The 23,563-nt window shown below is 37.5% G+C and overlaps 5 protein-coding genes across 9 annotated transcripts; 4 read left to right on the top strand and 1 right to left on the bottom strand.

Moving 5' to 3' along the window:
- Window positions 1–267: 267 nt before the first annotated feature.
- LOC103455400 (zinc finger protein ZAT4-like) lies at window positions 268–2,744 on the top strand. The gene has a single exon (XM_008394983.4). The coding sequence runs from the start codon at window positions 772–774 to the stop codon at window positions 2,299–2,301; it is 1,530 nt and encodes a 509-aa protein (XP_008393205.2). The 5' UTR covers window positions 268–771; the 3' UTR covers window positions 2,302–2,744.
- A 2,912-nt stretch (window positions 2,745–5,656) lies between these two features.
- LOC103455396 (uncharacterized) lies at window positions 5,657–8,153 on the top strand. Its single transcript, XM_008394978.3, has 3 exons — window positions 5,657–6,046; window positions 6,426–6,827; window positions 7,069–8,153. The coding sequence occupies exons 1-3, from the start codon at window positions 5,717–5,719 to the stop codon at window positions 7,597–7,599; spliced, it is 1,263 nt and encodes a 420-aa protein (XP_008393200.2). The 5' UTR covers window positions 5,657–5,716; the 3' UTR covers window positions 7,600–8,153.
- A 771-nt stretch (window positions 8,154–8,924) lies between these two features.
- Window positions 8,925–12,674, top strand: LOC103455397 (uncharacterized). 4 transcript variants are annotated; one of them, XM_070811598.1, is made up of 9 exons: window positions 9,165–9,184; window positions 9,532–9,682; window positions 9,809–9,854; window positions 9,962–10,021; window positions 10,531–10,633; window positions 10,837–11,431; window positions 11,613–11,748; window positions 11,959–12,126; window positions 12,212–12,674. In XM_070811598.1, the coding sequence occupies exons 4-9, from the start codon at window positions 9,980–9,982 to the stop codon at window positions 12,248–12,250; spliced, it is 1,083 nt and encodes a 360-aa protein (XP_070667699.1). In that variant the 5' UTR covers window positions 9,165–9,184; window positions 9,532–9,682; window positions 9,809–9,854; window positions 9,962–9,979; the 3' UTR covers window positions 12,251–12,674. The 4 variants fall into 4 exon arrangements, with proteins under 4 accessions (XP_008393201.2, XP_070667698.1, XP_070667699.1 ...); XM_008394979.4 differs by lacking the exon at window positions 9,809–9,854 and having other exon boundaries at window positions 8,925–9,190; XM_070811597.1 differs by lacking the exon at window positions 9,809–9,854 and having other exon boundaries at window positions 9,063–9,184.
- A 1,516-nt stretch (window positions 12,675–14,190) lies between these two features.
- LOC103455398 (SNAP25 homologous protein SNAP33) lies at window positions 14,191–17,261 on the top strand. Its single transcript, XM_008394981.4, has 6 exons — window positions 14,191–14,360; window positions 15,149–15,665; window positions 16,257–16,350; window positions 16,488–16,612; window positions 16,757–16,854; window positions 16,994–17,261. The coding sequence occupies exons 2-6, from the start codon at window positions 15,252–15,254 to the stop codon at window positions 17,091–17,093; spliced, it is 831 nt and encodes a 276-aa protein (XP_008393203.2). The 5' UTR covers window positions 14,191–14,360; window positions 15,149–15,251; the 3' UTR covers window positions 17,094–17,261.
- A 921-nt stretch (window positions 17,262–18,182) lies between these two features.
- LOC103455399 (heparanase-like protein 1) lies at window positions 18,183–21,876 on the bottom strand. 2 transcript variants are annotated; one of them, XM_008394982.4, is made up of 10 exons: window positions 21,634–21,876; window positions 20,664–20,942; window positions 20,532–20,568; window positions 20,191–20,374; window positions 19,908–20,056; window positions 19,594–19,827; window positions 19,319–19,508; window positions 19,058–19,183; window positions 18,861–18,960; window positions 18,183–18,767 (listed from the first exon to the last, which is right to left on the bottom strand). In XM_008394982.4, the coding sequence occupies exons 2-10, from the start codon at window positions 20,889–20,891 to the stop codon at window positions 18,375–18,377; spliced, it is 1,641 nt and encodes a 546-aa protein (XP_008393204.2). In that variant the 5' UTR covers window positions 20,892–20,942; window positions 21,634–21,876; the 3' UTR covers window positions 18,183–18,374. The 2 variants fall into 2 exon arrangements, with proteins under 2 accessions (XP_008393204.2, XP_028947969.1); XM_029092136.2 differs by having other exon boundaries at window positions 20,664–21,037; window positions 21,634–21,828.
- Window positions 21,877–23,563: the final 1,687 nt, after the last annotated feature.

The following is a 23,563-nucleotide window of genomic DNA, read 5'->3' as shown; positions in this document are numbered from 1 at the left end:
AGACGGTATTTAAAGATAATTAAGAACATGAACGGTTTGAAGATATACAATTTGAATCGTTAAAGTTACGCTTATGACAGCTAATGGAACAATAAGGTGCATGTACGAATACGCGTTTTCTTTTTTAAGTAGAGGTTCTTGAACCATAAGGATGCTGACCTGGACGAATCTTGGCCGTCGGATTTCGGGTTGCCGTAGGATCCTCGGTTGAGTACACGTGCTAGTATCTTTCCAATCCTTTACCTCAATTTAATCTTTTGCTTCCATGCATGGATTTCTCCTCCAAATATAGTCAAGTTCACAGATAGAGAGAGAGAGAGAAACTAGAGAGAGAAAGCGAAAGAGAAACAAACGCTCGCTCACTCACTCTCTCACTTTCCATTTTTCCTCTCTTCTTTGTGCTTGTTCGTCGCCATCGTCACCACCAACAAAGAACACAAAGAAGACAGCAGAGCAGAAGAGCAAAGCCACTGATTTATGTATTGTTTTTTTTTTTTAACTTATATTTTTTCTAGTTCATGTTACATGGAATCTGAGATTTTTTTCTTTCTGGGAAAGTTCGAAACGCAGCAGCAAAGCTTTGATCTAATGCAATTCTCGGTCCGAGTTTTCGCCTCGATTTTCTGATCGATTGTCTTCTGTTTCATTAGCATTTGTCCTGTTTTAGTGTAATGAGATCAAGAATCTCGGAGTTTTTCCAAATCTCTGTGATCAGATTCGAAGCTTTTCTGATCTGAATTTCCTTATCTGGTTGAGTTTTGATTCGAACCGATGGAAGAAGATCAAGAGTTGAAGTATGCGTGCAAGTTCTGCACCAAGAGCTTCCCCTGCGGCAGATCATTGGGAGGTCACATGAAATCTCACTTGACCAACAATTCGCCGGAAACAGAGGAAAAACTCAACATCGGCAGAGTTATGCCCTCGTCAGGCAACAATGGTAGTTCTGATTTCGGAGGAGGATCTCATCAGCAACCCGGTTATGGCCTCAGGGAGAATCCGAAAAAAACTTTGAGACTCGCGGATTTGAGTGAGGAAACTTCGTTTCTTCTGGACAAGTTTTGTAGGGAATGTGGCAAAGGGTTTCAGTCTTGGAAAGCTCTGTTTGGTCACATGAAGTGCCACTCAGAAAAAGAAAGAGTTTCGATTGAGAGCTTTGAAGAACATGAAGGTTCTTGGACTAGCCAATCAGACAACGAAACTCCTACTGCCGCTGCTCCCAATCGGAGAAGAAGATCGGGGAGAAGAAGAACAAGGTACATGGGAGCAACAACTTCCTCTTCTAATTTTTCAATTGCTAATGCTTCTGTTCCTACTACTACTTCCTCTGTTTCCGAGACTGAGCAGGAACAAGAAGAGGTTGCTATGTGTTTGATGATGCTTTCGAGGGATTCAAGTCACTGGGGCGGGTTAAAATTAGTACCTCATAACTCTCCCGAAGACAATTCAGGGTTCTCAGATTCTCCATCATCAGTCAGAACAACCTGGGTTGCAGATATTAAGGGTAAGATTGATGAAACTTTGAAACTGAAGAACAAACTCACTAAAAAGGTATGGGAGCCTCGAGAATTCGAGTCCCTAGCAGTACTAGAAGGTAGAAAATCCAAGTTTTGCTCCTCTGATGGCGGGTTTTCAAAGAATGATAAATTGGGTTCCAACAAGTACAACTCAAGCAAGAGAAAGATCAGAGAGGCTTGTGATTTCGAATCGAGGTCGGATAAGTCCCCGAAAAAATCGAGTACTAGTAGAGCTGATGCTTTGGATTCTGAAGTAGTAGTATGCAAGAGTTCACAAAAGAGAAGCAAATTCGAATGTACTACTTGCAACAAGGTTTTTCGATCGTACCAAGCTCTCGGAGGCCATAGGGCAAGTCACAAGAAGATCAAAGGATGCTTCGCTTCGAAGATCGAAGGCAGCGAAAACACCATGGAAACCGACATCTCCCCTGAGTCTTGCTGCAACAATGAGAACCCCATTGAGCAAGAAATAGCTGAGAGCAGTGCAAAGAGTACAAAAGGGCATTCCTGTCCAATTTGCTACAGAGTTTTTCCATCAGGGCAAGCATTGGGAGGGCACAAGAGATCCCATTTGATTGGTGAGGCTAAAATTACCACCAAAACCCTAGTGATTCAGAAGCCTGCAGCACCTGAAGCGAGAGACTTTCTTGATCTCAACCTTCCTGCTCCTGTGGAGGAAGAGAGCAGTAGCAACCATGATGCAGCTGCAGCAGCATTTAAGCCATGGTGGGTTGGAAGGAGCAGCCATAAGCATGAGGCTGCCCTTGTAGGCCTCATCTCCAACTGAGTTTCAAGTCTTTTGGCCATGGATTCTGATAGGGAAATGATCTCCGCACTCTCAGTTTGTCCTCCTGCACTCCTCCCTTTTATTCTCACCATTTGATTGAATAAATCAAATAACAGTCAAGCGAAGAAGGAGAAGAGTGCGGAAGGAGAAAAACGGAGCACGGAAATTAAGATTCTTCCAATAAAGGTTGAAGAGTGTTGAGATACATATTTTCTGGGCAGTATAATTCATTAATTCTTTACAAATATTAGGGTTTGCTGAGGCATTATTGCTGCTAATTTGCCTTCCACTTTAGGCCTTACCAAGTTTCAACAGTTTCATATTTATCACCATAGCCAATTCGGTTATACCATAAATGTTATTTCCTCTCTAAGATTCAGGCACATTGATTTTGTTTCACCACAAAACTTCAATACTATAATTACGTTTCAGTTTTGGAGTAATTATGAGATCTTGAGAAGAATTGTTCATTGGAGAGCGTAGTATGATATGAAGTTGTAAGAGGCGTTAAAGAAAGTTACTGTCTCGTTTGCCTCTATGGTAGGAGTCGGGGCCTGAGAGGGGACATTATACCATGTAGCAGATGTCAATGTTTGAGCTAGTTATCTCCAACTTGCAGGTTTAGTCAATAAAAAGTTACGTGATAACATAATATTCGGTTTAGAGTGCGGATAGTTGAAAACATACGAGAATTGCTTATGAGTGAGTGAGGTATTGAAAAAGTAAAAATTAGGATGGTATGTGAAGTCACAGAGAAACGAAGAGATGCAAAAGAAATTCAAAATGTACACAAATATGAAACATGTCATGTGAGCTAGTTGAAGGTGGTTGTGTAGTCACCTACCATTAAACATGACAAACCATCTCATCTCACTTCTTTCACAAACTTAGTATGGCAAGTCATGCTAATATTTCTCTACTTTTAACTACAACTATGCTCACTACTAAAAAGACAAAATAAAAATTAATTATTTTTAATGCAAGCGATATTATTATTCTAAACTAGATCAAGAGAATGAAGAAATTTCGGATCTAGAACACAATCAATTAGAGAGAAATGCCCCGTCCACTGAGGCAATCTGCCCGTACAATAATTATATATGTGTGTGTATAATTTTTAAAAAGTCTTTGGACCACTACAACTAGAACGGTAATTAAGCAAGTATAAAGTCAGCTTAGCACGCGACCTTTGATAATGATTTATATAATATGAGACGGATCCGCGACATTATTTTTATTACACAATTGTTGACGTACATTTTTATGAGGCTCATTTTATAATGTATTTCAATATTATAAACAGTCTATCATTTAGAACATCATTTATAGATCATTCTTATAAAAAATTAGACAAATCGAAAATCACTAAGACATTCATTTGTAGTGAAAAATACAGTTCTATAAAGAAATCATAAACTCTTAATTCAACGGTCATATGGTTCAAATTCAGGTGATTTTTGGTAAATATGATCTCGAGAGAAGATCTAAAAGATAGACAGTACGATGAAATTACGAAAAGAACTGAAGAAAAAAAATGTGTAAAAAAATAATACCACATATCCGTCTCTTTTATATAAATATAAATCTTTAAATTTATGTGGACCACTACAACGAGAAGTGTATATAAGCATGTATAAAGTCAGTTTAGCACGCGAACTTTGATGCCATCAAATTAACGGCGAATGGGTTTTGATTTAGGTGGCCAAGGCTACTAAAGCACGTAATAGTTTTGCCCTAATTTATGAGTGATTTTTCAGTATGACCGTCACACGAGGTGGTATACTATGCGTATTTCTATATAAATTGTGAGTTATATGTGTTCAAAGATTAATAACTTAAAAATTAAAATTTTCCACCACTTGCATAAAAACACGTGGTGTACCATCCGTATTCCCGTCACAACTAAAAATTTCTCCTAATTTATCAAATTCTATACCAGTTTTTGGCTTTTAGTCATGGGGTTTGGTTACCTTTTTGTTAGAGCTAAACATCTAAATTCTGTTCAGCTTTTAATGCAAGGGCGCTTCACAAATTAACTTCCCGAAAACTCCATCTTAGTCAAAAACACTTAGAACACCGTTTTGATTTCCGACTCAATTGTTATTTGCACCTTACTAATTTTGCAAGTTATCAGCTAAGTGATGGTTTTCTTTTATGTAGTTTGATTTTTAATGTATTTTTTACGACAATTAACAGTTGTTGAGAGGACTACACTGATCATATATTAGTTTTTAAGTTTTTTTGTGTGGCAATATTATGTCGAATTCAGAAGTGGTTGTTTCACTTTGCTCTGGTAGCTGGCAGTTGGTAGTGCTTTGTCAAGAAAGCATAACACATCAATAATGATAATACAGAGAAAAGAGAAATTTTCGAGTGTGCCAGACCACGGCCATATATATCATGTCTCATAATCTATTATCCAACCACTTATATTATAATACTTAGTCTACAATGCTCCATCAGCTGCAACAAATGCCATAATTGGGCAAACGGAAAACCCAAGAGCCGTGTGCAATAGCCAAACAGTTTTTAGTTCTCATCTCGCCGGTCAAAACGTGTACTGTGTGCAATGGCCTCTAGTTGCTACTTCAGCTTCAACTTGTTTCTTAACCATAGCAGCGTGCTTCTGATCGGCGAGATGAGAACTAAAAACTGTCTGGCTATTGCACACGGTATAGGTTCTGACCGAACTAGCTGTTGCTCCTCTAGATATGACCTTTTTCTTGTTCGTCTCCAAGTCTTCTTTTGGAACCTGCGGCTGGGAAGCCGTTGATGACCCAGCTTCTGGGTTTTCCGTTGGCCCAATTATGGCATTTGTTGCAGCTGATGAAGCATTGGAGGTCAAGACACTCCCATCATTCTTGGACTTTCCCAGTTGCTCCAAGTTCTTCTTATGTTTCTTTCCAACTAGTGTGCGACGTAGGCATCGTTGCTGTTACAATTGATTTTGCAAACTTCACACCATGCAGATTGAACAAGCTTGACTTTATTTGGGTCTTTCTTCCATATTCCATTGAACTGAGATCGAACTGCAGCGATATATGGCCCGCCATCTAGAGCCATTAAGCTGGCCTACACAGTATATGGAAATAGTACTAGTAAGTAATATAAAAATTATATGATGCATGGAAGTAGACCTCTACTGCAAATCTATCAACACTTTAATTTCATATGCCTATGGATTTTCCCAAACATATGGATTTTCCCAAGCCCAAATACACTTTGTATAAAAAATAAAATAAGAATATTCTTCGTCAACATTAACCCAAGCCCAAATACACCCCGAGTCCAGCCCAGATACATAGCCCAAAACCAAAATCTTCCAACCACCTATAAGCAGTCCCTATGTACCTCTCTTTCCCGCACCAAAATTCCCATTTCTCTGAGTCTCTGCAAAAACCCACCACCCTGTGCGATGATAATCCCACCGGATTCCACCTTTCCTTCCGGTTCACAATCCCCAATCTTTATTCCTCCACAATATTCTAACAATTTTACCTATCAAATTCCCTATCCATTCAACCCCACTAACCCAATTTGGTCTTTTCCTCAACCGGTGGTTCCCTCGGCAGTAGCCGCCGCGGATCCAGCCTGTCACCCGCCCGGCACCGACCCGTATGACAATTCGGGCTTGTTCCCGTGGACCCGTGTCGGATTCCAAGGTCAGACGCCTTTTGGTGAAGACCCAAATGTCCGTCCGCAGAACTGGGTTGGCAAGCAAGCTGAACCTGTTCGATATGAAGCTGTAAGTTCTTCTCTTCAATTCAAGTTCGGGTTTTTGGTGCATTTTAAATTTGGGTTTTCTTGATTTTGTTGTAATGTAGTTGTAATCGTAGGTGTTTGATAGGAACTTGGATTTGTGATCGTAATCTGTTTTGGAATGGAATTTGAAGGTTCGACCTTGAGTTTTGGTACTTTTGGATTATGTGGAAATTTCGATTCGGTTTCTTGTTACTGAAAGGCACTACTTGGTTTTGTGTTTACCTGTATTGAGCTTTCATCGCTTAAGAGTTCAATTCGATTTTTTCGTACTAATTTTATGTCGAATTTAGACTTGTAATTTTTCCCATTTGTTTGCATTGTTTTGATTTCGATTTTTGAAAGTCGTTGTTGGTGGTTTGCAGTCTATCAAATCTTTGAATGAGAGTATGACTGTGCCCTCATCGGCCTCGAATTGTTCGTGGAATAGCAGTTGGACAAATCAACCTTTGGCAAATACTGCTACAATGAACACTCCACAACCAACTGTGGTTGTCCAGTCCCTGCGGTGTGATGTCTGTGATATCTATTGTACTAGCAAACCAATTTATGAGGCACACATAGCGGGAAAGAAACACCAGAAGAAAGTCGCAATGCAACATAATCCCGGTGTGACTGCTGGTGCAGAATTGGAAACAAAGAGGCGTAAGATTTTGCGGGGCGGTTCAACAGTTGATTCTGTGAGGGTTTGCACCATATGCAACATTACTTGCAATAGTGAAGAAGTTTATAATAAGCATCTATATGGAAAAAGGCACAAGGCTCAGGTGAATAAAACAGTTTTTCAATAGCTTTCCTTTTAAGATTCTCCCGTCCCTTCTAGCAACCGATAAATCTTTTAAATGGTGGAATGCGTTTGCAACATTTGGTTTGTTTTTGTGCACCTAGTATAGGGGTCTTTAGGTATATGAAATTAAAGCGTTTTGATAGATTTGCAGTAGAAGTCCACTTCTATGCGTCATATAATTTTTATATTACTTACTAGTTCTATTTCCATATACTGTGTAGGCTAGCTTAATGGCTCTAGATGGCGGGTCATTTATCGCTGCAGTTCGATCTCAGTTCAATGGAATATGGAAGAAAGACCCAAATAAAGCCAAGCTTGTTCAATCTGCATGGTGTGAAGTTTGCAAAATCAATTGTAACAGCAACGATGTCTACGTCGCACACCTAGTTGGAAAGAAACATAAGAAAAACTTGGAGCAACTGGGAAAGTCCAAGAATGATGGGAGTGCCTCGACCTCCAATGCTCCATCAGCTGCAACAAATGCCATAATTGGGCCAACGAAAAACCCAGGAGCAGAGTCATCAAGGGCTTACCAGCCGCAGGTTCCAAAAGAAGACTTGGAGACAAAGAAGAAAAAGGTCATATCTGGAGGAGCAACAGCTAGTGCGGTCAGAACGTGTACTGTGTGCAATGTGGTGTGCAATAGCCATACAGTTTTTAGTTCTCATCTCGCCGGTCAGAAGCACGCTGCTATGGTTAAGAAACAAGCAGAAGCCGAAGTAGCAACTAGAGGCCCTATTACTGCTTCCTAAAACTCAAAATTCCGCGTTGAATTAAGTTTTGGATTTCTAATTGCTACTTCGGCTTTTGCTTTTTTCTTGACCATAGCAGCATGCTTCTGATCGGCGAGATGAGAACTAATATCTGTATGTTTATTGCACACGTTCACATTCTGACCGAACTAGCTGTTGCTCCTCCAGATATGACATTTTTCTTCTTCGTGTCCAAGTCTTGTTTTGGAACCTGCGGTTGTGAAGCTGATTAATAGGCTATTACAATCTCTCTTATTATATATTTTCTTACACATTTTTCTTCTTCAACACAACTATTTTATTTCTATCCTTTAAGTTTCCCTTAATTTACTCAATATAAAAATTGGAAATAAACAAGTGTATAAAAAAGATGAAACGAGTATGCGTAAATCATTGTTTTTTTTCTTTAAAATTATAATAACTAAGATACGAATGTACTTAATAATACTCTTTTTTGTATCTTAAGAGCATAAATCAAAAAGATATTTAGTGTGCTGAAAATACGGCATTGTAGATTAAGTATTATAATACAAGTGGTTATGAGACTTGATATATCTGACTGTGTTTGGGCACACTCGAAAATCTCTCCTTTCTCTGTATTATCATTATTTATGTGTTATGCTTTCTTGACAAAGCACTACCTACCAACTGCCAGCTACCACAGCAAAGTGAAACAACCAATTCTGAATTCCACAGAATATTGCCACACAAAAAACCTTAAAACTAATATATGATTAGTGTGGTCCTCTTAACAACTGTTAACTGTCGTAAAAAATACATTAAAAATCAAACTACATAAAAGACAACCATCACTTTCCTAATAACTTGCAAAAATGTAAGGTGCAAATAACAGTTGAGTCGGAAATCAAAACGGTGTTCCAAGTGTTTTTTACCAAGAACGGAGTTTTCGGGAAGTTAATTTGTGAAGCACCCTTGCATTAAATCATGGAGATTAGCACTAATCTACGTAGTGACTCGAACTTGTTTTCAGAGGGCGAGCACACTAATCTAGCAAATTTGAAATTAGGTAAAATTAACTATTTGAGAAATACTAAGGAGATTCTTTCAAAATAAAGCTCTTCGTGAACTCTTTACTAACTCACAGTTTAACATCAATTTTCACCCCTATATCACACTATGTCCAAGGAGAGTTTTTAGAGTTTTTAGAGTGAATAAATTCGAATTTGACATAGCTTTGTTTTTTAGGAAAACTAATGAAAAATGCTTGAAAACGTTTTAACGATAAAGACAAAATAAAGGATAAGTAAATAGTATTAGAATTGATTTTTTAGTATAAAAATTTGATTTTTCGTTAAAAATAAACAGTACCGAAAACTTTTCGTTAAATTTTGTTTGTTCTTTCTTCTTGACCCGACCTGACATATGACCGCTGAGGTGAGCTACCTGGCTCTACTCCGCCTTCGCCGGACCCACTGATACCGAAATTGAGTTGGCCTTTTTGCGAAACCCAAAACTTCATCATTTAAACAAAACGGTATCCTTCGAATTTCCCAAACTTCTCTCAAACTCCCAAGCTCAAATTCTGATTCGTTTCCCCCGAAACCCCTCCACCAACTCACCTCTGGTAAAGGTAGCAAAGCTTCTTACTTTACTCTCTCTCTCTCTCTAGCTTCGGATATTTCGATGGGTTTTGATTAAGATACCCTTTACAGTTCTCATATCTAATGGGTCTGTCCCAAATTTATCTTTTGCGAAATTTTCGATTAACTTTTTGTTTTGCTAAGAATTTGACTTTTTGTTTATTTTCAGATAATGTATTAGAATTTAGACCATGGCAATCTGCTTTTTCTTTAAAATTTTAATAAATAATTATGATTGTGCAGCCTAATTGATTGGATTAGAACATTTAGCGAGTTTTGTGGTGTGGGTAATTTTTACGATGGATGTTGATGTTGGTCTTGTGAATTTTAGATTTTGGGCTACTTGGGAGCTCAAATTATATAGCTTTTTAGTAATTGCACAAATGTCAAGCACAAGCAGCAGCAGTAGCAGCAGCAAGAGGAATAGTGAGAGCTCATTTGATGTTGAGGAACTCCTACAAATTGGGACAAGATGCAGAGAGGTGCGGTTTTTGTCTCTTTTTTTCGGTGTAATTTCGAAGATGGATCATTTGGAATATAAGAATGAATATTTTCTTGGATATTGTCTAGCATGAGATATATTGGTTATGGATGTATTAACTATGTAGGTAAAAGTTTTACCGTGAATTATATCGTCACAAGCTGCTTGAGACAGTAACCTTTGCAACTCTGCTAGTACATTCCCATTTCATTGTATTAGTTGGTGTCTTGGTTTGTTCGGTATTACTGATTGTGGAAGTTGATAAATTTTGTTTATGCAGCTAAAGAAAGAGAAAGACATGTTGAAAGAATCACAATCCCAAAGCTTCGGGCTGATCAGGGTAATGTTCATGTTTTTATTTACATTCAGCATTTGTCAACTGCTGACGTCATTCACGCACTCCCTGTAGGGTTTCTCAGCCAAATTTATAACTTGTTTGTATTATGGATAAGTTTGAATTGCCCCCAGTGATGAAGTTTGTAGTGCTTACATCCACCGTTTCTGTGTTAAGAGAATGTGAGGCATGTGGGTGTAGTTAGGTTAGAGGTCTGTGGGTCTTTTGCTTCGTGCAAGAGTGCTTATCGACGCCTTATAATTTTTTGAGTGGCTAAGTTTGTTTTGCAGTTAAAGTGCCTTTCTTTAACACCAGATGCATGTTTCTCACAGTGGCACATCAATCAAGAAAATAATAGAACAAAATACGAAAAAATGAGGGCCGGGAGTTTGGGTAGTTTTGTTCATGTCTACAGATGTTAAATAAATGGGAAAATTATTGCAAAAGATGTCGTTGAAGCTTTAAGGAATTATTTTCTCTGGCAGAGTATCTGATTTCAAATTTGGTTCATTCAGAGATTAGAAGTGCATGTGAATTCATTATCAGAAGCCTGCACAGAAGACAAGAAACAAATTCAAATGTTAGAGAAAGAACTCAAGAACTGCTCTCAAGAAATAGGTAGTCATCTACTCTGACATTCATTTCCTGAGACCGTCAATTTCCTATGGTTGACATTATGAAAGATGCTTAAGAAAGAAAAAGATGCTTTGTATTTCAAAATTTGTAATTTGCAGTTTATAATCGATGATCTTTTGTGCTAGATAAAGTACCAAACTGTTGTAATTGTTTTGAATTTAACTCATCAAAAACATTTATCACAGATTACCTGCAGGATCAACTAAATGTAAGGAACACTGAAGTGAACCTCCTTGAAGAGCATGTACATAGCCTTGAGTTTAAATTAGCCGATATGGAAACTTTACAAAAGATGGTTGACGGTTTAAGGAATGAACTTAAGAAGTCCTATACAGATCGCTTGTACTTAATACAGGAACTAGAAAACAAAGAAATAGAGTTACGGAATTCAAATTTGTGCATGGAGAAACTAGAGGAGTCAGTTTCATCCATGTCATTAGAGTCTCAGTGTGAAATAGAGAGTATGAAGCTTGATATATCGGCCTTGGAGCGTAGCTGCTTTGAAGCTAAGAAAATACAGGAAGAAACTGTTCGAGAAAATACTAGGATGAGTCAGTTAATTCAAGATCTTGAGGTTCAATGTTGGGATGCAAAGAAAACTGCTGAGACTTTCGAAATGGAAAATAAGGAACTTAGGAAGAAGCTTAATACATCGGAGACAAATACTAGGATATTCTGTCAGAGAGTTGAAAAATGGCTGGAAATGGACAGAGATCAACTCGACACCGAGTCCTTGTTGTGTGAACTAGAGAGAAACCTTGAGTTGTCAGAGGAAATGAGGTATGCTACTATTTACAGCTACTTAATTCTTTACCGATTAACTTATATACCACGTTTCGTCAAGTATAATAACTAATATTATCACCGTAAAACATGGTTCATCTTTCCAAATTCATCTAAATAGAACTTTTTCTTAGTACTTAACTACTTATGTAGTAATATTTTGATGATTTTTCGAAAGCACGTATGGAGAAGTCTTGGGCCCCCTCTTTTCCAAATTGGCAATGGTAGTCACACCAGATGCAGCTTTAATAAAGAAGATGGAGAAGCTGTCACGTCAGATAGAGGAGTACGAAGTTCTTGTGAAGCAACTAAAGGTATGTATACCCAAGGAGGCATAAAACAATTTGTTTAACGGTGTTTATTAGAAAGTCTATGTACACTCTCAAATACAGCTTTTCTGACCGGTTGCATAAACTCTACGTCAAGCTTTCGAGTGTGAATTCATTCAGTATTGTCCCTTCCGAGTTTTGAGGTTATATAAGTTAATTATATCTTCTAAGTGTTACATTACTTATGGTCGTTAGGAAGAACTGAAAGTGGAAAAGTTGAAGGCAAAAGAAGAAGCGGAGGATCTAGCTCAAGAAATGGCTGAGCTCAGATACCAAATGACAGGGTTGCTTGAAGAAGAGTGTAAGCGCCGTGCTTGCATCGAGCAAGCATCGTTACAAAGAATTGCTGAGTTAGAAGTACAGGTATTGATGCTTAGATTTGTAATGTATGTTTCTTTTACCCGTGAGAGGAAACATCTGAAATGTATAATCTTGTTTCTGTGACAAGATTAAAAAAGAACGGACCAAATCCATTGCTGCTCTCTGACAGCTCGATGAAGCATAGTTATGCACTGAAGGTGATGCTCGAAGGTAGTAGCATTCGCCCGGATTACATGGTTATTCTAGTGTCAGCCCTCACTCTTATGGCTGTGGGATGAAGGATTGTACAATGATAGCATGCAGTACTTGCGTCCAATTTTTTCGGATTGGGAGATTCCCATGTATCCAAGTACTTATTTAGAGGGGGTTTGTTTTCTCTGTTACCGAAGATATTATGTAGTTCCGAGGAAGCAGGCTGCTGTGGTACGCCGGCTCGGAAGCGCTCTTATTGTACTTACCCTTGTTAGGCGTGGGGAATGAAGTATACAAATCTTAGTACTTGAGAATTTAATTTGTGGATGTTGAAGTTGCTTCATAAACTATTGATTTGAAAGTGTATAAAATTGTCCACTGTTTGGTTGCTGAGAAAATGGACTCTTGGACTCTTATATATGCATGTATTGTTTGGGGTTGGTAGGAAAAGAGCCAGGGCCAGACAACCGAACCGAGTCAAAATGCATCATGAGAGTATTTTCTGGAATGTGATTCTCTTCCTTGCATTTTCTTAGCAACCAAACAGGCCAGATGGTTTTTTTTTCAGAGTCACACAATGTGTGTGTTGGATTCATAATATTTTATATATACATATATATATATGTATATATAAATAGATTATAAAGATATGTTTCTTTATCAAATTTCTTTGTCAAAGAGCCGGCCCTTCTCATACGGGATAAGGGAAAGGGATAGAATGATAGGGACTTTTCTCATAATTAATTAGTAGGCTTTTTGGGGACCAAAAAGTAAAAAAGTTATTGGCATTTCCACATTTTCTGAAACTTAGGAAATTGGAAGTAGAAGTCGTTTTCTCTTTCAAAAATGTTACTCTTATCGCAATTTTCATCATATTTGTACAATCTCTCTAAATAGAGATGAGACCTATATGTATTGGTGGGTTGTACCTTTATTGAAGAGGTGATACAAGTAAGTTCATGAATGAAATTATTGTTTTTTATTAAAGATTTTTTCTTTATACAACGATTTGGCGAAGTGAATTTGTATTAAGCTACTTGATGAACCAGTCATAACTGGTTATTGAACTTACCAGTTAAGAGAATTGAATTTGAGACCTACTATTTATATATGGACACAAATACCACTAAATTATAGGACTTGTAACATTAAGTGTAATCTTTTTGCTCGTTATTTTGTTGTAGTAAAAAAACTTACAAAGTACGTGTTAGCGGTACTAGTTGTTGTTACTTCTTAAAAAGAATGGACTCATGTTATGCAAATTACATTAATATTAAGGTAATATTTCAATTCATTTAATCCGGCGACTGAAAATTAAAAAAAAATTGTAGAATCTAAAATGAGGTAAGTAGATAACACCATCCTATTTTAAATTATTCTAAATTACAGAGAAGACAATTCAGTTTGAATACAAAGGAGTGGACACAATAACACACATATGACATGACTTAAAAGACTTTGACTTGGTACTCTGGTAATAATTGGTAAGGATAGTACCAACTTGCCAAAGGGGATTTAATTCCAAATAATTGAACACCAACTTGCCAAAGGAGATTTAATTACAAATACTCAAAGAAGAAGTCCAAATTGATTCAAAAGTTTAAAGAAATTTGTTTATATATTTTTACAATAAAGGATTGAGAGATAAATTAATTTTAATTTATTAACAATAAAATTTAAAAATTAGACCCGTAATACTAAATCGCGGATAATTAAAAAAAAGAAAACTAATGAAAATGACTTGAAAACTTTGAGTTTTAATGATAAGGACAAAATAAAGGATAAAGTGAATAGTACCAGAATTAACTTTTTAATGTAAAAATATGATTTTTCGTTAAAGTAAACAGTTTTTTTTTTGTTAAAGTTTCCTTCAAAAAAAGGAAACAAACAAAAGCATGAGAACGCTGCAGTTTCCATCTTCAAAGACTACGCTTTGCGACTACGTGTCTTGCCGAGTCTTGACCTTTGAACCTTCCCTCTTTTCCACTCTTTAAATCTCTCTCTCTCTCCTCTCTCCTCTCTCTCTCTCTCTCTCTCTAAAAAGATCTGGCCTTTCCTGCGAGACAGTTGCTACGATTTCTCAGGTACCCTAATCCTTCTCTTTGAATCGATTTCTTGGATTCTGCTTCTGCTTTTCGATTAGTTTCTGCTTTTTTCCACGGGTTTTCTGTAGCTGATCTTTTTTCTTGTTGTTATCTAACGGTCAACTTCTCAATTTTTTATTTCAAATTCCCCAGTTCTGAAATTATCTACATGCGTTTTGTGACTTTCTTGTTTGGTTGCCGAGAAAATGGAGGAAAATGGAATTTTGGGTTATTTTGCTTGTGTAGTTGGCGTTGTTGAGTAATGAACAAGGTCAAGTTAACCAAGTCAAATTTTTTAGTTTTCTGTGATACCCAGAAGTTCTGGAATTTGATTCTTTTCTTTGTTTGGTCTTAACTACCAAATTAAGCAAATGGGTTCGTTGGGTTTGTGATAAAATATTGTAGATGCTATTGTTTTAGGTTTGATTTCGTCCTTTGATCTCGTTTTAAATTTTCGACTTTTCAATTTCTGTTTGTTTTCTGAGAAGTTTGTGTTGCTTTAGGGTTTAGGGTTTGTTGGGTTTGTCATAAAATATTGTAGATGCTATTGTTTTAGGTTTGATTTCGTCCTTTGATCTCGTTTTAAATTTTCGACTTTTCAATTTCTGTTTGTTTTCTGACAAGTTTGTGTTGCTTGATTCGGTCCAAATTATTCACTTGTGTTTTCTTCTCTGTGAATTTTTTCAATGATGGTGCTCTAGTGTATTCCTTTGAAATTGATCCTTCTGTGTTTGAGCACCGATGCTTATGTCGAACATCTCACGTATTGTTCTTGTTTGCTTTTCCAGGATTGCTGTTGGTCTCTGAAAAGATTCTGAATTACCATTGTTTCAATTTCATTTACGATCTTCTACGCAGCCCAAGTAAAGTGTTGCCATATTTCCATCGAAAATGTTCGGTTTAAAGAAGTCTCCTTTGAAGACTGCCAAAAATATCACACTCAATCCTGTACATCCTGCTTCCTCTGGCTCAAACCCTTTTGAAGATGCACCAATTGGACAGAATGCAAGCACTAATCCATTTGACGATGAGCAAGGACAAAAGAACTCTGCTTTGACAGAGAGGAACAAATACAAGAATGATTTCCGTGACACCGGAGGAGTACAGAATCAATCAGTGGAAGAGTTGGAGAATTATGCAGTGTACAAGGCTGAGGAGACTACAAAAGCAGTCAACGGCTGCTTGAAGATTGCTGAGGAAATCAGAGAGGATGCTACCAAGACTTTGGTCACGTTGCATCAGCAAGGCGAACAAATCACTAGGACCCACATGGTTGCTGCAGACATAGATCAGGATCTTAGTCGGGTATGTTTTTTCTGATCCAATTAAAAATATATACTTGATACATCAAGAATCTAAGTGCATATGGAAAGTTAGGACTTCAAAGTATTACGTCTCTATAGTTTTATTCTTCCTTCTTGCAGTTAGCATAGTTAATTACTTATTTGATGTATGGTGTATGATTGGAATTCATGGTTTTTGCCTAAGAAAGTGACCTTGTTCATACATGTATTGTCCGTTTGTATTGGTAATATGTTGATTGTTTTTTTGGTTTTGATTTCTGTCAGAAATTCCCCATTCCAAACCCCTGGATCCTCCTGGATAGAGTTTGATTTAGTCCTACTTAGATGTTTTGCCACCTTGTGTAATCTTGACATAGATTCGCTGCTTGGCATATGTTAGCTTATTGGCTTGTAATGGATCTGACTATTGATGATGATAACTGCTTTGTACAATAGCTTCCTACACTATTCTCTTCTCTTCACTAAGAAAGAATTATGCTTCTTTTAGATTTGCAGTCGGCTTTCAACAACTCCTATCGTTCTGTTACTGTTTCTTTTGGTATATACGAAGATCTTGTTCAGCAAACTGAACAATATAACTTGCTTATTTCAGGGTGAAAAGCTTCTGGGAAGTCTTGGGGGTATGTTCTCTAAGACGTGGAAGCCAAAGAGGACTCGCCCAATTAGTGGCCCTGTCATCACAGGAGGTTAATTTTTTTTTTTTTTTTCTTTTTATGTCCATGACTTACATGCTCCATCTTTGTTTTCCCTTGGAAAATGTAATAAAGTCGTCAGTTTGCATTGGAAAATGGTAAAATTTCATTCCAAAAATTGTTAAATGCAGATCACGCAGTAAGAAGGGGCAGCCAGGAGGAGAGGGAGAAGTTAGGACTGACTCCAGCACCCAAGGGAAGATCTAATCCCCGAACACTACCTGATGGACCAACCAGCGCCCTTCAGAAAGTCGAGGTTTGTATTTGTTATTAACTTCTTACCAATAATTGTAACTGTAGAGAACAATAAAGGATATTAACTGGTTTTGTCTGCTTGGCATAAGAAATGCTTTGTTCTTGCTCAAAACTTTTGGATGTCTAACTTTTTCGGCTTAAACAGGTTGAGAAGGCGAAGCAAGATGATGGATTGTCCGATTTAAGTGATCTGTTGGGAGAGCTGAAGGATATGGCCGTCGATATGGGGTCTGAAATTGAAAGGTAAGTTATGATGTTTCCGATATGCAGGGTTGCCTCGATATGTATATTTTTTCTATACCTTTATTTGCTCATCCAGCCCGAGTCTTTTTAGAGGCAACTTAGAATTATATGTAACTAGGTACTCGCATGATAATTGCAGGCATAACAAAGCTCTAGACGGTGTCTACGATGATGTTGATGTGATAAATGGCCGTGTTAGAGATGCAAATCAACGTGGTCGTCGCTTGCTCGGAAAGTAGAATGCAGGGTTGTAGATGGTTGCCTGGACGGACCGGATTGTTTTTGCGTCTCCCTCCCGTAGCCCTCGTTATTTTTCCCCATTTATTGATCTGGATTTTGTATAAAACTTCGTTCGTCGATCATGAATTGGAAGGATAAATTGATAAAACGATACCTTTTCCTTGTAAGTTGCTCTCTGCATATGATTCCAGAGCTACACAAAGTAATGAGCTTTGCAAACTCGCAATGGAAGAAAATAATTTCTGAAGGAAAACCGTAACCGCATCTCAAGCTAATTATAAATGAAAAACACGTGACAGTGCGTGATTGTTATGAATAGTTTTCAATTGATGGGTTTGAGTTTGAGGTCCATGATGCTGGTCATCTTCGGGGCGTTGAGCTTGGACACGAGTTCTTGCCCTTTAGCGACGTCCAGCTGGCCCTAGCCGTCGCAAAAGGCTGAAGAGAGGTGAGACGGCTCGGAAAGGGACTTGTGGTGGCGGAAGGCGTTGGCGGTGCGGCGCTGGTGTACTCTCTGACGTTGTAGTCGGAGAACTGCCTTGCCGTACGGAGTGGAGACCGGAACAGCCCCAGCATCTCCACTTTTGTTGGAGGCGACGCCATTGGAGAGAGGGAGATCTATTCTAAAGTGAACAACATGTCGTTTTATTATAAAACAGAATTTTTGACAGAAGTGATAGATAGACCACATTGATTCGCGACATCTATTTTCAAAGATTGCATTTATCGATTTTCAATTTTAAGACCATCTTGATGGGGTGACTCAATTTCAAGAATGATTTGTGATAAAAATCCTTTCTTTTGTTGTTTCTAATTTATTTCTCATGAATAAATACTAGCCTTACAAGCCCTTCGCTTATTTTAAAAATATTTGGAAAATATTACTCTGTCCAATTGTGGGTTAGCGGGTAGTTGGTTATGTCAGTGCGTCTCGCTTGCATTCAAGTTCGAATTTTCTTTTCGGTCAATTAAAGTAGTTTCGGTCAATTAAGTTAGTTGGCTAAAACAATGCATGGACCTTTTGCACCTACGTCCAAATTCCACTAGATTAGAGTATTATGATACCGCATCATTAAAAAAAAACAGTATAAACGCAAGTAACTTATTATAAACTCTTCAATTTAATAGAAAAGATTACAACATCACTTGTTACAAAAGTACTTATTTGCCTTGTTTTATTGCACAGAAATTACAATTTCCATTTGCCTAAAAAATTCCTGCAACTTTTTGTGTACCTAACAAATAAACGTAAGTCATGGTTGGGTTTGAGCACACTAAAATCATAGACAAGCTTGCGCATCGAAGTAAGGTAACACCACAAACTTGATGGACAACGGGGCGATTGTTAATGGAGCTTTCATGTCAACACGAGCGGGTTCCAATTCTGGGATGTTTCCGTCCTTGGTGATCTCCAATGGCGCTCCGTTGAGAACCATGGTTTTGCTTCTGAGGTCCCCATCTTTCGGTGTCAAATGGTACTCTTCTCTGCAAATTGCTTCATCTAATGCTTTGCGTCCTACCCATGACACCGTTCTCTTCAGGCCGCGCTTGAAATAACTTTCTTTGCTGATGTTTCTTGCGTGAGCACCCAAATCGGCGTCCAAAATATTTTCAACATTGGTAAAGAAATTAGTCTCATTGCTCAAGTTGATGAGGAGTAGAGTTATACCGGCCTGCAACAATACCGAAAAATTATCATGAACTACTAAGAGAAAGATCAATGTATTGACTTGTTACGTAAAGGTTGAAATGTTTCTTGGACTTACTCTTCCTCTTGTACAATGGGCATAAGTGCGTAAATCTGCTGAACCGTTGTTGTGAGCACTAAGAACTCCTTGTCCCATAAGCCGATGCCAGAGAAGTGCACTAGTCAGAATAACAAATCGGATAAAACAAAATTCAGGACCCCTTTATATCAAGTAAAAGAAAATCCTTCTTAAATACGCCCGTGCCTATGCTTTACCTGTAGTAATCAGGGTTAGGAACAAATGATGTTTTGTTGAGAAGACCGTAGTTCCCACCAACTAGAGACTGCCTGCAATATACTCTGGTATTGTGCTTTGCTGACATTCCGAGCTGATCCAAGTACCTAAAGTTCGTAATTGAGGTTAGTTGATTAAACAAAATTACAGACACCAAAGGTGAATAGCTCCTCTTCTGCGACCAAAAGCTCGCAATGGAAAAGACACGATGTTGCAAGTAATGTGGCAATCAAGATTATTACCAAAAGCTGTTCACAAATGTGTCAGACACATTACGACCACCACTGTTATAGGCCCCTCCAGATTCTCCAACCCATATAGAAGCCCAAGGACCGTTCCTTTTCACAGTCAGTTCAAGATCATGGAACAGCCCGTATGCACGATTCAAGTAATAGGGATTCAATATTTTTTTCACCAACTTGGGATCAACACCTGACAATCGAATTAAATACATTCTAAGCACGTATTATGTAATTATAAACTGCACATTTATTAAAACTTTAACATGCTAAGTTACCTGCACCCAGATTGTAGATATGCTGAGAGATGATATCGACTGTGCCAGAACCAGAAACCTGAAGAAGCCTGGCAAACCATGATTGGTCAAAGAATCCTCCAGGCGCCATAAGTGCAGGTTTAGCAACGGACTCATTGTACAAATGGTTGATGATGTGTTTAAGCTTGATCAAATCTCTACCATATTGTCCAGCTCCAACACTAGCTCCAACACCACGACCACTGAGCTCATTTCCTACAGCAACATAAACAAAAACTCAGTGAAGCAAAACGGAAAGATGGGGAAGAAAACGAGGTTTTTCTATAGTTCCATACCAAATTCCCATGAATCTATCTCGTATCTCTTCGAGACGGTATAATTAATAAAATCATAAGCGTTGCTAGAGTCCCATTCTCCTACCCAAACTCCCCCGCCTTTGTGGTGCCTCCCCAACAGTGCATTCAAGCTAAATGTGACGATGGACCTAAAAAATGCAAGACAAAAATCATAGGTCAAACCACAAGTCAGCACGGAAGAAGACCCCGGCTTTTCTTACTTGTCTTCAAATATTTGGCTGGTCGGGGTGGAAAATTGATAACTAGAAGTCTAGAATCTTACTTTGTTTTGCTGAAAAACTGGTTCAACTCATCCCATCTACTCATATTTAAACATCCTCTAGAAAATCCAAACAAGCCATTCTCCAGCTTTCTGAAAGGATGGCAAGGATATTTCAAATTTCCAACATCGTACAATAGTTGGTCTTCCAAGGAACCTCCAATTCTGATTCTCAACTGATCGAAAGCTATCAAACCACCAGTATAAAAGAGTAATTTAATAAAATGTTATTCTAACAAATAAAACTAGAAGACTCTAATTCATCTGTTCTAAATGACATGAAAGTCTGATTCAGAACTAGTATTCTGTAAAGGATGCGAACTAATTAACACAAACAGACAAACCTTGGATTGACTTGGCTAGCAAAGGATGAGACAAGTTCTGGACAAAAGGAAACCACATTAAGTTCTTTACTTACAATTTTACATATAGAGAAAAAAATCAAACGCATACAGAGGTAATATCTAAGTCGTTACCAAATTTAACGCGGAAGAATGTCCCCATGGACAGTGGCCGTAGTTGCACTTTTCATTATTCCACCAATCTATAGTGGCACAGACAAAGTTATTGTCAACTCGCGCAACAGATAAAATGCCGTTAACCACAACCTTAACATTTTCAACATTATCAGCCTTTCCAAAGTCTTGAGCTAAAATTGCAGGGAGAGAAACCAGAAAGAGGACCAAGGAGAGACGGAATTCCATTGGAACTTCAGTTGCAGCAGTCCCGCCACCAACTCAGTCAATTCAAATTAACTGCAACAGGAGAAAGATAAACCTTTGAATGAGAAGCATAGCAGATAGTGTGTCGTGCCACTTGACATATTCCTAAAGGACATGATTCTCAGCTTCTATAGAGCATAGAAAAATCAGTGTAAGCAAAAATGTATCATTGAAAAACTGCAAGAGAAAGAAAGGCATCATCTTTCGGACACGAAAGTAATTTCTTGAGTAAAGATTTCCGGAGGAAGATCCCGTGATAATTAGATCACCGGAAATTCCAAATTCTTGAGTATATACATATATTTGAGAATCAGAACACTACCAAAGAACTAAGCCAATCCAAACTGGGGATGCCGGATAGCATATATATATATATATGCTTTACAATGGTGGCATTGCCATAAATGAACTTTTATTCGGATTAATGTCGTTACCTGCTGTAACAGCAAGGCACAAACATTTGAAGTTGCATTAGGTGAAGAGAAATGAATGGATAACGCGCGCACACACACACATATGAAGAAGAAGGGCATTTCACCAACAAAATTCAAGAGTATACACAACCCAATTGAGAATTATCACAAACAAAAGCAGATTTTCCTTGGAGACTTCAGATTCAAGGACAAATCAGTATGTGAAGAACTAAAACGAACCAACCCAGATAACATATGATCAAAACAAATCAAACCCATGTCAAAACCAAGCTCAAAGATTGAAAATTTACCATCAACAACGCGCCATTGATGAAGCTCGAGCTCAAAGCAAATGCACATCAATCCTTGAATGCTTTTCAGCTAATCAAACCAGCTTTCTCAGTCCCCAATCGGAGTTGTTGGCATTGCCGGGCGATTCAAAGACAGAGAAACTGCGTTATGTGAGATGGGTCTGCCAAAGTTTTAGATTGAGGTGCATATGAACTGTTCATATCATGTGAGGCCATGGCACACTGATGCGGTGTACTGTCGACAAAAAGACAAGGAAAAGACAGATGATTTGATGGGAGTAGATTAAGAGTTAAGTACAATAATTAGAGGAAAGGTTAAGATCTTACAGAGTATAATCATATTTATTAATTCTTAATTAGAGGTGAAAGTGAGAGCTTTTGGTTGGATTTGCGTGCAAATTTTATTAGCAGATATTCCCTTCACTCTGTTGAGGCTGTTGAGCTTGGACAATGATTGTGCTCTCATTTCTGATGTCCTCCGTACTTTTTTATTTTGTGTGGTCATAGTTAAGTCACATTAATATTTTATATTGTTTTTTTATAGAGATAATAAGACAAAAACAAATAATAATATAAAATGTTGATGTGGCTTAACCGTGACCATACAAACAGGAAGACATAGAAGAGTACCGAAAGTGGAAGGGCAGACAATTCTTGTCGTTTGAACTTATCTTTTGTTTATTAGCAGATATTCTGGAGGGTAGGTTTTTTAAGTTGAATTATTTTACTTTCATCTTTGAGAGATAGAGGCTTAAGTCAAAAGTGGTAAAACGAGATCTACGAAGGTTTTGAAAAAGACTTCAGGAAAAGGTACATAGTATTTGAAGTTAAAAGAAAGATTTGATACAAAACTGAACGCAATGTCGATTTAGAATTCATAAAATGGATTCCGCTTAATATAATAAAGCTTGATTTTTGTTTTCTTTATTTTCGAGAGGCTTTATCTTTACTCATATGTAAAGTGATGCCAACACCAAATGTTCTCCTAGAATAAAGGTTTGTGTAGGGATCCTTTCCATATTCCTTCCTCCTAATCTATTAAGTTCGGAAATTCGAGTTGTTTAAATTTGATCAAACGGCTAAAGTTATTATAAATTTTAAAATAGGCTCCTATTTGTAGTCGTTTGATCAAATTTTAACAATCCAGATTTCCAAATTTAATGGATTAGGAGAATGGGATCCGAAGAGGATGCATTTCCTAAAAGGTTTTTGCTTTTGTTTTAGGGAATGTTTTTAAGTTTTTAGTATTTTATGATTTTGACCGTGGTTTGACCAAAGTTAGGGAGTTCGTTTGGTGTTGATTCTCTTAAAAAGCATTTTTGTTCATAAGTGCTTGTAGTGAAACTGTTTTTTAATTAAAAATTCACAAGTGCTTCCTAATGAAGTAATTGGCATGTACTGCTTTTTTAAAAAAGCTTATACACGGCAAAATAGCCACAAATGCTCTTAATTGTTAGAAAATACATTTGTTTGTTCTAAAATGAATCTTAAACGCACTTTACTTTTTTTGCGCTTCTTGTTCATATATGTAATTGTGAAAAGTTAAGATTATGTGTAACTCGTGTAATCTCTTTGTAATTCCAAGCTACATTCTATTTCAAGTTTCAACTCGAACTTATCTTATTTATTATGCCATTTAAATTTTGAAGTTACATAAAAATTTGGCACTCAGGCCTCAACTAACCTAAAATTACACTAAATTTTGGCAGTCAAAGCCACTTAAATATGGACTTAAATTGAGAGAGTCCAAAAAAATGGCCTAACAAACAAAGCTGAATCCAATTTTTCGATATACCAAAAATTTCGGTTCCATTTTTTAAATAACCGAAACTTTAGTTTGGTTTTTGGTTTGACATTTTGGAAAGCAGCCATAGTCTTTATTGTGGATATTATTAGGTGCAAAACTAGGCGGAATACTACTGTTATTAAT

The sequence above is a fragment of the Malus domestica genome, chromosome 14, assembly GCF_042453785.1.
Source record: "Malus domestica chromosome 14, GDT2T_hap1".
Lineage (NCBI taxonomy): Eukaryota > Viridiplantae > Streptophyta > Magnoliopsida > Rosales > Rosaceae > Malus > Malus domestica.
Note: the sequence above shows the minus strand (reverse complement) of the source record. Positions and strands in the feature narration are given on the sequence as shown.

Coding starts and splice junctions, on each gene's coding strand:
- LOC103455398 (XM_008394981.4), top strand. CDS start 15,252: ATGTTCGGTTTAAAGAAGTCTCCTTTGAAGACTGCCAAAAATATCACA. Junction 16,351..16,487: donor TGGCCCTGTCATCACAGGAG/GTTAATTTTTTT, acceptor TGTTAAATGCAG/ATCACGCAGTAAGAAGGGGC. Junction 16,613..16,756: donor GCGCCCTTCAGAAAGTCGAG/GTTTGTATTTGT, acceptor CGGCTTAAACAG/GTTGAGAAGGCGAAGCAAGA.
- LOC103455397 (XM_008394979.4), top strand. CDS start 9,584: ATGTCAAGCACAAGCAGCAGCAGTAGCAGCAGCAAGAGGAATAGTGAG. Junction 9,683..9,961: donor TTGGGACAAGATGCAGAGAG/GTGCGGTTTTTG, acceptor TTGTTTATGCAG/CTAAAGAAAGAGAAAGACAT. Junction 10,022..10,530: donor AAAGCTTCGGGCTGATCAGG/GTAATGTTCATG, acceptor TGGTTCATTCAG/AGATTAGAAGTGCATGTGAA.
- LOC103455399 (XM_008394982.4), bottom strand. CDS start 20,891: ATGGAATTCCGTCTCTCCTTGGTCCTCTTTCTGGTTTCTCTCCCTGCA. Junction 20,569..20,663: donor ATTCTTCCGCGTTAAATTTG/GTAACGACTTAG, acceptor CCTTTTGTCCAG/AACTTGTCTCATCCTTTGCT. Junction 18,768..18,860: donor CCCATTGTACAAGAGGAAGA/GTAAGTCCAAGA, acceptor GTATTGTTGCAG/GCCGGTATAACTCTACTCCT.
- LOC103455396 (XM_008394978.3), top strand. CDS start 5,717: ATGATAATCCCACCGGATTCCACCTTTCCTTCCGGTTCACAATCCCCA. Junction 6,047..6,425: donor AACCTGTTCGATATGAAGCT/GTAAGTTCTTCT, acceptor GGTGGTTTGCAG/TCTATCAAATCTTTGAATGA. Junction 6,828..7,068: donor GAAAAAGGCACAAGGCTCAG/GTGAATAAAACA, acceptor TATACTGTGTAG/GCTAGCTTAATGGCTCTAGA.
- LOC103455400 (XM_008394983.4), top strand. CDS start 772: ATGGAAGAAGATCAAGAGTTGAAGTATGCGTGCAAGTTCTGCACCAAG.